Source organism: Diadema antillarum, unplaced genomic scaffold, assembly GCF_040938485.1.
Source record: "Diadema antillarum isolate AM-2024a unplaced genomic scaffold, OU_Dant_1.0 seq00000220_RagTag, whole genome shotgun sequence".
Lineage (NCBI taxonomy): Eukaryota > Metazoa > Echinodermata > Echinoidea > Diadematoida > Diadematidae > Diadema > Diadema antillarum.
In genome coordinates this window covers 639531-651943 of record NW_027271274.1, presented here as the reverse complement: position 1 = coordinate 651943, position 12413 = coordinate 639531, and the positions used below count along the sequence as shown (strand labels likewise).

General features: G+C 41.5%; 1 protein-coding gene across 1 annotated transcript in view; it reads right to left on the bottom strand.

Moving 5' to 3' along the window:
• The window catches only part of LOC139729149 (target of rapamycin complex 2 subunit MAPKAP1-like), a 73361-nt gene that overhangs the window by 31335 nt on the left and 29613 nt on the right, over positions 1–12413 (bottom strand). The window contains exon 4 of the mRNA XM_071640078.1: positions 8945–9087. Coding sequence (XP_071496179.1) covers positions 8945–9087 — 143 coding nt within the window. The remainder of the gene's footprint in view (positions 1–8944; positions 9088–12413) is intronic.

Here is a 12413-nt window from a genome sequence, read left to right as displayed (position 1 = left end):
TTCCCCCTGCCTTCTGATAGAGAGAAATTGAGTGTTCTTTTGTTATGCGAGAAAAATGGAAATATGTTGAATTTTCTTCTTTCTTTATATTGTTGTACTCATGTGACATCACAAGCTAGAGTAGTCTTTTCATCCAGCCGTGACTGAGCAGAAACTTCAAAAATTCATAACTTTTTAACGGATTGTCCGATTTTGCTCAAACTCTCACTGATGTGCTCTACTGATATTGCTGCATTCACTCAAGCCACATGTCTATGAAGGTAAACTTGTCCTTAAAGGTTCTTCCAACATAAGCAAAGAGTTCAGCATCAACTTCCAAAATTTAATGCATCTGACCATGGGAACATCCCACTACAGCAAAGAGTTTGTCGTCAACTTCTGAAACTTCCTGTATCTGACCATGGTACTGTCAAAAACAAGCTAAGAGTTCACAGTCACTTACAGAAACTTCATACATCCGACCATGGAACCGTCCCACACAAGCAAAGAGTTTGGAGCCAACTTCACAAACTTTATGTATCTTGCAATAGAACCGTCCCACACATGCAGAGATTTCGGAGTCACTTTCAGAAACTTCATGTATCTCACCATGGAACCATCCCACACAAGCTAAGAGTCCATAGATACTGTACCTTCAAAACCTTAAAGCATCTCACCATGGAACCATCCCACACAAGCTAAGAGTTCACAGTTACCTTCAGACACTCATGTATTTCACCTTGGAACCATCCCACACAAGCTAAGAGTTCACAGTTACCTTCAGACACTCATGTATTTCACCTTGGAACCATCCCACACAAGCTAAGAGTTCACAATTACCTTCAGACACTCATGCATTTCACCATGGAACCATCCTATACAAGCTAAGAGTTCACAGTTACCTTCAGACACTCATGTATTTCACCTTGGAACCATCCTACACAAGCTAAGAGTTCACAGTTACCTTCAGACACTCATGTATCTCACCATGGAACCATCCCACAGAAGCAAAGAGTTGACAATTACCTTCAGACACTCATGTATTTCACCTTGGAACCATCCTACACAAGCTAAGAGTTCACAGTTACCTTCAGACACTCATGTATTTCACCTTGGAACCATCCCACACAAGCAAAGAGTTCACAATTACCTTCACACACTCATGTATTTCACCTTGGAACCATCCTACACAAGCTAAGAGTTCACAGTTACCTTCAGACACTCATGTATTTCACCTTGGAACCATCCCACACAAGCTAAGAGTTCACAATTACCTTCAGACACTCATGTATTTCACCTTGGAACCATCCTACAGAAGCTAAGAGTTCACAGTTACCTTCAGACACTCATGTATTTCACCATGGAACCATCCCACACAAGCTAAGAGTTCACAGTTACCTTCAGACACTCATGTATTTCACCTTGGAACCATCCCACACAAGCTAAGAGTTCACAGTTACCTTCAGACACTCATGTATTTCACCTTGGAACCATCCCAAACAAGCTAAGAGTTCACAGTTACCTTCAGACACTCATGTATTTCACCTTGGAACCATCCTACACAAGCTAAGAGTTCACAGTTACCTTCAGACACTCATGTATTTCACCTTGGAACCATCCCACACAAGCTAAGAGTTCACAGTTACCTTTAGAAATTTCATGCATCTCACCATGGAACCATCCCACACAAGCTAAGAGTTCACAGTTACCTTCAGACACTCATGTATTTCACCTTGGAACCATCCCACACAAGCTAAGAGTTCACAATTACCTTCAGACACTCATGTATTTCACCTTGGAACCATCCTACACAAGCTAAGAGTTCACAATTACCTTCAGACACTCATGTATTTCACCTTGGAACCATCCTACACAAGCTAAGAGTTCATGATTACCTTCAGACACTCATGTATCTCACCTTGGAACCATCCCACACAAGCTAATAGTTCACAGTTACCTTCAGAAACTTCATGCATCTCACCATGGAACCATCCTACAGAAGCTAAGAGTTCACAGTTACCTTCAGACACTCATGTATTTCACCATGGAACCATCCCACACAAGCTAAGAGTTCACAGTTACCTTCAGACACTCATGTATTTCACCTTGGAACCATCCCACACAAGCTAAGAGTTCACAGTTACCTTCAGACACTCATGTATTTCACCTTGGAACCATCCCAAACAAGCTAAGAGTTCACAGTTACCTTCAGACACTCATGTATTTCACCTTGGAACCATCCTACACAAGCTAAGAGTTCACAGTTACCTTCAGACACTCATGTATTTCACCTTGGAACCATCCCACACAAGCTAAGAGTTCACAGTTACCTTTAGAAATTTCATGCATCTCACCATGGAACCATCCCACACAAGCTAAGAGTTCACAGTTACCTTCAGACACTCATGTATTTCACCTTGGAACCATCCCACACAAGCTAAGAGTTCACAATTACCTTCAGACACTGATGTATTTCACCTTGGAACCATCCCACACAAGCTAAGAGTTCACAGTTACCTTTAGAAATTTCATGCATCTCACCATGGAACCATCCCACACAAGCTAAGAGTTCACAGTTACCTTCAGACACTCATGTATTTCACCTTGGAACCATCCCACACAAGCTAAGAGTTCACAATTACCTTCAGACACTCATGTATTTCACCTTGGAACCATCCTACACAAGCTAAGAGTTCACAGTTACCTTCAGACACTCATGTATTTCACCTTGGAACCATCCCACACAAGCTAAGAGTTCACAGTTACCTTCAGACACTCATGTATTTCACCTTGGAACCATCCCACACAAGCTAAGATTTCACAATTACCTTCAGACACTCATGTATTTCACCTTGGAACCATCCTACACAAGCTAAGAGTTCACAGTTACCTTCAGACACTCATGTATTTCACCTTGGAACCATCCTACACAAGCTAAGAGTTCACAGTTACCCTTAGAAACTTCATGTACAGTGTATCTCACCATGGCACCATGCATTCCACACAAACAAAGAGTTCACAGTTACCTTACTACCTTCAGAAACTTCATGTATCTCACCATGAAACCATCCTACACAAGCAAAGAGTTCACAGTTACCTTCAGAAACTCAAAGCATCTGACCATGAAATTCTTTCAATGAGAAGTTGAAATAAAGAAAGAAACATAATGAAGATGAAATAAAAACATATTATCACTTTAGAATACTCCTTGTTCAGGGCTAGAACAAAATGTGATTAACATTACGTTGTGTGAGTAGATCAAGCTGCGGAAATTTGATCCAACAAGGTCCATATTTGATAAAGCAGTACCATGCACTTACTAGGCTATTGTTTTGGGGTTTTTTTTGCAGACTTCTAGTATGCAGCAAAAAAAACTGGACTATAAAGCTCCTCGGGATAGACATTTATGTGTTACTTAATGTAGGGGCTTAACAAGGCGAGCACAAACACCACATAATGCATGGGGATCTGTGCAAAGCTACCAGCAAATGGCATTTCACAGCTCGGAGGTAAAACCTCACACCGAGAATCAAGAGAACTGAGATGCCTCTTCTTTACTGCTGTACTTTCTGCTCTCAGTCAGTTAATTTGAACTGAATTGAACTAAATTCCTGATATTTTTGTTTTTCCCTCTCTAGCAAGTCATTACCTGCAGAATCACACCATGGATCACACAGAACACACACATGCGCTATTTCATATGCAGGAGAGATGCGGGTTTGTGGGAACACCAAGAGGGAGGGGGAGGGTTGCTGAGATATAATGCTGTGATCACTGGTAGCAAACAGACAAGTGGGTAAATCCTCCCAAACACAGTGCCGAGATTAATGGCCACGCTCTGAAGAGGGTTTCCACGGCGAAGAAGATGAAGAAGAAGACGAAGAAAAAAAGAGGGTTTCACAAGAGGCTAAGGGATTACAAAGGAAAAGGAAAAAGTCAAAGACCTGGCCATGAAAGATGTGGAGTGCTGGATGGCTGGGATAAAGAGACAGCATTACCTAACATCCCTAACATCATCATATCTTGTGCAGGAAAGAAATGAGATGCATTACCACATCATAAGTATCCTAAAAAAGGTAAAACTGGCAGTACAGTGGGATCAGCATGAGTACTTTGTGCACATCTACTTGATACGCTAATTGCTGCGACAAGGCCGCTAAATCCTCAATAACAGCATTATTCTTTTTTCTCCCTTTTTGACAGACATGACTTCTCAGACTGACAACCCAGCTAGGAATCAGAACCTGCAAACTTTACAGAAAAAAGTGCAAGTTGAAAATGAACTGAAACAAAAACAAAAAAAAAGGTCAGAAAGAATATTCAAAAGCAAATGGGAAAATGACATTTGGTCACAAACAATCTTGGGATAATCTTAAAAGAGCAAAGTGTACAAGCATCATTAATATGATTTTGACAAAAGATGCAAACAAAGTGGAATGGATCAACAATGAAAATATCTACGAGTATATACAAATGTGACCCGCTACAACAAAAGGATCCGAAAGTCGGGGGAAGACAATTTTCTGAAAATGGCATGAGGTTATTCCTGTACTCTTCTACTCTAATTTCATATATAGCACAACTCATAAAAGTACTCGGTTGCGGAGATATCGATGATTTTATCAGCGCATGTCAGGTGGTTGAGGAAATCAGAGTTTCAAGTAAAACGCCTTCAAAGTTGTCCTTCTGATGCTATCATGGCCACGGAGAGGCGAGACAGTTTTCACCGCTTGACAATAGAAGGCATGCTCCTAGCGACATCCGCCATGGTCAGTCAAGCTTAGCGCCAGCGGTCTACGCATGACCAATCGGTAATCAGGATGCCACGCACTGTCCAATAAGATCACTCCCTCGTTGTTAGGGGCGGAGTATAGTTGTGGCGCTAAATCCAAATCTTCGGACATGTTTCTCTTACATTGAAAGTCGGAAAATCATGGCCCAGAAAAATGCTAATTTCTTGCCTTTCCTTTGATCTTTTAGCTTCGAAATTTCGGCAGATGATGGACAAAACATTAGACTACAAAATTATGCCAAAAACAGAAATCCGATTGTTTTGACCAATTTTGATGATGTGACTTCAAACTCGATTTTCTCATCTTGGCCTTCAGCGACTTTAGGATCCTTTTGTTGTAGCGGGTCACAAATGTACTTATTTCTCTATCTCTCAATGTATACAAGCACCTCTGTGTGTGTATGAAAAAAAATATATCAAGGTCCAACATTTATAGCAGCAGTGGCTTGGGGTCACTAGAAATAGATGTTGGGCCACCACTGCTTAACCCGTTGAGGACGAGTCCCGGGTATACTCGGGCAGGTGTCTATGGGAAATGCGTGCTGTAGCAAAATCAGTCCGTCCTTAACGGGTTAAGAAAAGTTACGTTTGTTGCATTGTCTGTAAGATTGACTGATTGGTTGTGTGATATTGCATACATGACTACATGTTGGCTAAGCAGGTGATTCACTGGGTTTGACGACCATTATTTGGTTGTGTTGGCGTAAAGGCTACTCACAGAGTTTACTGCTTTATTTCTGCTAACAACAATGTGGCATTCTTGCTGGTGATGGCTTATATACACATAGATAACTTCAATATCTAGGCTTTTCTATCCTCTGTCTTCATGAAGACATCAATATAAAAAAAAAATCACAGATTCTTAGGGAAATAGGAAATACAATCTCTGACATGTTCATCACATTTGACGTGCAAGGCTTCTGCTTAGTGCCTACTTCCAGATTTGTCTGTCCTATCCAATGCCAAGTGCCTAAAGATTTCTGAACACATTTGAGAACATCAATGTGGATGAGTCTCACGATCATTAGTTCCAGGATCTTTCTCATTCCCCTGATTTGCCATTGTTAAGCTTCTCAGCTTGTTTCCGTAGATAAAATACTGCATGGAACCAACAGTGACGTCGGAGAGTGGCATTTTTATTCTTCTGAAATTCTAGAATAGATTTATTCATTCATTCACAACTGAATCCCATAAAAGCAGCTGAATTTGTTGTTTTTCTGAATACTGGGGAAAATGTCACTGTAATCATGTGGGCTTTACCAGCTGCTATCCGCCACTCATTCTTCTTTCAGGGGCATATCCCTAATTCAAACTCATTCCCTCAGGTACACATTTTTGTATCCATTTTCCCCCTTTTCACTGTAATCCACGGTGCTCACGTTAATGCCTTTGAACGTTCTCTTGCATACGTGTGATACATGTTATTTATACATGCATGTGCATGTGCGTGTGCATGTGTGTGGGTGTATGGGTGTGTGTGTGTGTGTGTGTGTGTGTGTGCGTGTGTGTGTGCGCATATGTGTGAGTGCATGCATGTGATTACAATGTATGTACATGTATACGAGCATCAGAAGCAATGAGAATGATATACTGTTATTTTACTTTGCACGTAGGTTAATCTATTATCTCGCAAAAACACACCGAAAAAAACCCCTGCCAGATACTAGTTTTGAAGTTCACGTAAATTTCTAAAAAAAGAAGAGTCTCATGTTTGAAACAAAGCAACAGCTCAGCATCAAATGGGATGACCCTAACTCACACAAATGAATGTGAGGCAAAATCAAAATCGGAATGCTACAATTGGTGTACTTCTTATACACAGGACTCAGAAAGTCAATGGTCCATTCAAGTGCAAATGAGTCACCCTTTATTATTGTGTGGAACAAAAAAAAAAAGGATTTATATTTTATTCATATATTAAGTCTATGGTGACCACTGTAGAAGGGTCATTGACTTAAACAAAAAATTGATTCATACATTAACTACATTCTCTTCGTGAAAATGCCATTGTAACTAAAACAGCTACTGCTTAAGAGATGTTATTGCTTTTTCAGTTTATTTGGGGGTTTCCATCGCCACTTTCACTCACCTTAGATCTGGAATGCATAAACAGAAAAATCTATTAAAACAATTAAAAGAAAAAAAAAAAGATCTACAAACACAATGGTACAAAATATCTATATGTGGTCTTATGCTTTTTTGCTGTTAAGATCTCAATATCAAAAAGCTAATGATTCTTTCAGATAACATTGAAACCCCCGGGGACACACATATTTTCAGATCATTTTGAAATTAATCTATGATGCAACTTCTTGTGTGGTTTTGTGATGCATGCTCACATTACATTCACTAAAACTCATCTAATGCAGAATGGCTTTAAGCAAGCCATTAAGTGCCTCCAAACCTTGAAGATATTTCAGGTCATGGACTTCTGGCCCAGTTTGCCATCTGAGCCGTGAATAACTCATCATCCTACATTCTATTTTTCTTTCTTCTGCTCGAAATTGGGTTTACAGAGCATTCCCCCCTGTTACCCTCTCACTCTCTCTGTGCATGCTTGGAAGCATGAATTAATTAGACACACTCAAAAATAGTAGGTTACTCATTACAGTGCGGATGATCTTAGCCTTGAGTTGAAATTGATACTAACTTCCTGACTTGTGTGACAACTAATCAACAACTCATGTCGCATCGCTGCCCAGGATGCACCCGAAGAAACTACATTTGCTGACTGCTGCTTGGGGGGGGGGGGGGGGGGGGAGGTGAGGGAGAGGGTGAGGGGGGATGAGGAAGGGAATAACCTCCTATGTCATTAGCCCTACCCTCCTTAGAAACCACATGAATGTGATTCCAATTCACAATGAAAATCCATGAAGTCGAGAGACTCCAGCAAGAATAATGGCACACTGGGTGCTGAGAATCTGATAACCCTTTTTAACCCGTTCCTTCCCCAATTCTCTGAGTGCCTCGAATGCCTCCAAACGAGATTCTTTTTGCCTGTCAACAGAGAACGGACAGGTTGGTAATCCACCTGTGCGAAAGCAGTCAAGCAGTACATGTATTCCCTTTCCACGGTCAACTACTGTGCCATCAAACAATGAAAACATCGATTGGGCGCGAGGTATGAATAGACCGTGCGCTGATGGGCTCACAAACTTTTTTGTTCTACACAAAACCACACATCTGAATGGGATGACTGGGCTCAGCGAACACAAAAATCTACTGAACTCAGCTTTAATAGATCACTATGTACAGTACATGTTCATACAAGTTTTATAGCAGAACAAGTGGAAACTGAATCAGAAAAATGGTAAATGATACTGTGATATATGCATTTTTCCAAAAGAAAGAAAACATATGGAGATAGAATAAACTCTTATCTTTTTATCAAACCCATTTTTCTTGGCATTATAACACAAAGAAACATGAATTTAGGCCACGAAAGCAGGCACTCTTGTCTTCATCTTGGGAACCTGGCATACCAGGTTCCCGTATATCAGTTTCTCCCACGGGAACCTGGTATACCAGGTTCCCGGAAGGAACGGGTTAAGTGAAATTGTGTTGAATCTCAGCAGAATATACAGATGACCAGACTTGAAGCAAAGAGCAAGACAAGAACCCAAAAACAAAAGGCCCAGAATGTTGCAATTTCAATCTTTGGCTTATCACAAATCTCTGGGGCTAATAAAAGACCAATCTCTTTTCACTGGAACTAAAAAGGTTGGTTGATATCACATTTCATACTTTCACAACGAAAAAAAAAAATCAGATCCCACAGTTGCACATACAGCTTCTAGCAATCAGCAAGAAGAGGAAAAAAAAAATTGCTACAGGCACACAAATGTGAGGATGATTATGTGGCCAAGTAAAGTTATCCAAAGTTCCTGTGATGAAGAGCCCACTGAAACACACTTGAGCCATCTAGCTTATCGTCTGAAAGTTTTGACAGTTCCTTTCCTTTTACTCATCATGAATGCCATCAGCAGACTTAGTTTGGTAGCAATCAAGAGACTTGGAGAAGACTTATATGTGCTGTATCAATTGAAACAAATCTGTTAGACCCTCCTAGGGGTACACAAAACTAGATGAATTTGTATCATGCCAACTTGAGTGCAATGTGGTCATCCTGGTTAGAACACCCTCACGCATTACTGCCTCGACTGTCATCCCTACCTTGCCGTCAAACTTGGCATAGTCCGCGAAGGGATTGCTGGCCTGGTCTGGGAAGCGCTCGAGCTGAACGGACAGGGAGGACTTGGAGATCTTGGGCTTGGGTTTGACTTCCTTCTTCCCAAATAAGTCGTCCAGTTCCTCATCTGCAAGACAGAATGGCAGTGGAGGTAGATGGGAGGTAGGTATGTAGGGGGTGGATAGGAAATGACAGATTGAAATGTGGAGAGGTGGATTGGTAACAGTAGATCAGAATGAGGAGGGTGGATTGGAGACAAGAGATCAGAATGAGGAGAGGTGGGTGGAGACAGGAGATTGATATGGATAAAGGTGGATTGGAAAAGGGAGATCAAAACGAGGAATGGTTAATGCAGACATGTGTGATAAAGAATTGAGAAGAGGTGGATTGGAGACAAAAGATTGAAATGGGGGAAATGTGAATTAGAAACAGGAGATCAGAATCAGGAAGGTGGATTGCAGATGGAAGATCAGAATGAGGAGGGTAGATTGGAGACAGGAGATTGAAATAAGGAAAGGTGGGTTGGAGGAGGATTACAATGAGGAAGGGTGGATTACCGACAGACAATTAGAATGAGGAAAGGTGGGTGGAGACAGGAGATAGAATTGTGAAGAGGTGGATTGGAGATGAGAGATCAGAACGAGGGGTGGATTGAAGATGGGAGAATGGAATGAAGACAGGTGGGTTGGATATGAGAGATCAGAGCAAGGAGGGGTGGATTGGAGATGGGAGATTGGAATGAGGCGAGATGGATTAGAGATGGAAGATTAAAATGAGCAAGGATGGATTGGAAACAGGTGAACAGAATAAGGAGAGGTGGATTGGTGAGAGGAGATAGAAATGAGGAGAGGTGGATTGGAGATGCGAGATCAGAACAAGGAGGGGTGAAATGGAGATGGAAGATTGGAATGAGGTGAGATGGATTAGAGATGGAAGATTAAAATGAGCAAAGGTGGGTTGGAAACAGGTGAATAGAATAAGGAGAGGAGTGTTGGTAAGAGGAAATAGAAATGAAGAGAGGCGAGCAGGAGACAGGAGATCAGAATGAGGAAGGGTGGATTGGAAACAGATGAATAGAATAAGGAGAGGTGGATTGGTGAGAGGAGTTAGAAATGAAGAGAGGAGGACACGAGATCAGAATGAGGAAGGGTAGATTGGAGACAGGATATTGGAATGAGAAGAAGTGGATTACAGGAAGGAGATTAGAATGAGGAGAGGTGGATCGGAGATGCAAGATTTAATAAATATATGAGAAGAAATAAACATGTGCCTGAAATGGTACATTCCTAAATGAAGACAAACTGATCATAACATATTGTCTATTTCCATCCCGTGTTTTGACATGTGACATTTCAACCTTGACCTTTGCCCTGTGACCTCTCAACCTTCAACTTAATTGTGCCAAGCATGATTGGTTCATGTGTTAATGGTCAAAATTACACTTACTGGGCACTTTCAAATAACACCAAGAAATGATTCAATATACAGAAAGGACGATGCATGACATTTTTAAAGTTAAATATCTGTGATATCAATATCAAATATTGATACCTGTAATGTGACAGCATGAACAAAAAAGTCAGACAGTGCAAAGCTTAAGATGACAAATTAAATTTGAATACTGAGATATCAGGAGCTCTCCTGATGTTCATCTTATGTCCTCAAAGCTCAGAACAGTGATACAAATAATATGCATCACACATGCTTCATTTCCTGAGACAATGCAGCAGTAGTTTAGCATATGAAGAGTTAACTGTACTTTTCTTCTGATTTTACAAGCTCAACAAAATAGAAGACAGCCTTAAAATTAAAAAGGAAACTTCTATCACTACCCTTGCAGATAGCACACTCCCAGCCCCTCCGTCAAAGTAAATATATAACCTATAAAATTTTAAGTCTCCTAATTGGGTCTGACACCAAGACTAACCACTTGCCCCAGTCAATAGATTATGGCAAGCCACACATGCACATAATTACTGCTAATGAAATGCCTCGTTCATGATTCATCTCTCGACCCGCTTCTCATACATCCATCTCAAGGGGGGGAAGCCTTTCTTTGTCCCCCTACGTCAGAACTGTTTGCCCGTCTCTCTGCGAGACGGCTCCCCGAGCCTCCGCACGAGAGGAGGGGGGTAATTAACGTCAGCTTCGTCACAAGAGTTTGGGAAAAGAAAACTACTCCACCACTTCGCCATCCTAATCACCCACAGGGTTTTCACAATGAAGCTTCCTCCCCAATGCAGCAACAGAAAGAAAAAAAAAAATTGAGAAAGTGGATAAAAAAACAGAAGAAAAGAAAGTCAGTTTCTACTTTGGGAGTCAAGCCCAATGGAGGGTGACATGCTGTGTGGAAATTTGCCAAAGTGCTCAATTACAAAAATATGAACCGTGACTAGGGTGGAAACCAGCACAAGACAAAACATTTAGCTTTCGAATGACAGGCCAATTACGTCATTAATTTTAACTTTCGTGACCACTTTCCGTGACACGAGCTAAACATTTGTGGTATCTGCCATGGTTAGGAGAAGGGTAAGGGAGAGACGGGGAAGGTGGGTGGGGTTGTGAGACAACATCAGACGTTATCTGGGAAGAATGATGTGGAGGATCTGGAGCATCAACCCTCACTGAGGCAACCCCCCCCCCCCCCATGCTTTACTCCGTTCTTGGGCCGTGATTGATTGCGGAGAAATGTCTTGCCTCTTCTTCCCCTCCACGCCGCTACAACTAGCCCCGGGTCAATCCTCACCGATGGCAAGGCATGCTGGGACAAAAAACATCGCCGTGCCAACGGAGACAAGAGTCGCCAGCGATCTGCATTCACGGGATGGCGGCCGGTTACATCGCGCAAGTCCCTGGAAGCCGCGCCATTTATCAGCTCAATAATTGATTATCAAAAGACAGCCAAGATGATACTGTGGCTGAAGGGGTATTCACTAACCTTGATTAAATTCTCAATAAGCACAATTTTTGGTCATGAAGAGAATGAAATCTCTATCATCTTGGGCTAGACAGACCTTTTACCATGATAATCCTTTTTGCTATACTTTAAAGAACAAAGTATGTCTGAGCACATTAAATTCATTAACTACATTCTTAATTCCCACTGCCATTCCACCACATTCATGATTCATAACAATATCTCCAGTCCATCTGCTTACATCTGCCATGAAGATAGCAAACTGCATGCTTAACTTTTTTGAAGGATTAGCCGGACAAGATACAATGTAGGTCTCCATTGAAATAAGCCATCACTTACAATGCAAGGTTGCCTGGCACTTGGGCTTTAGAGGGCGCTTTTCACAAGTTTCACAGAATATCAGAAGCTAGTGCCCAGACAATTCTGGAGCCTCGGGAGAGATTTTTCCCACAAACACGCCATAGTCATCACTCAATGTGCTTTTGGCCTTACATGCATCTCGCAATTCATGCAATAACACACAGTCCCATGGCAAC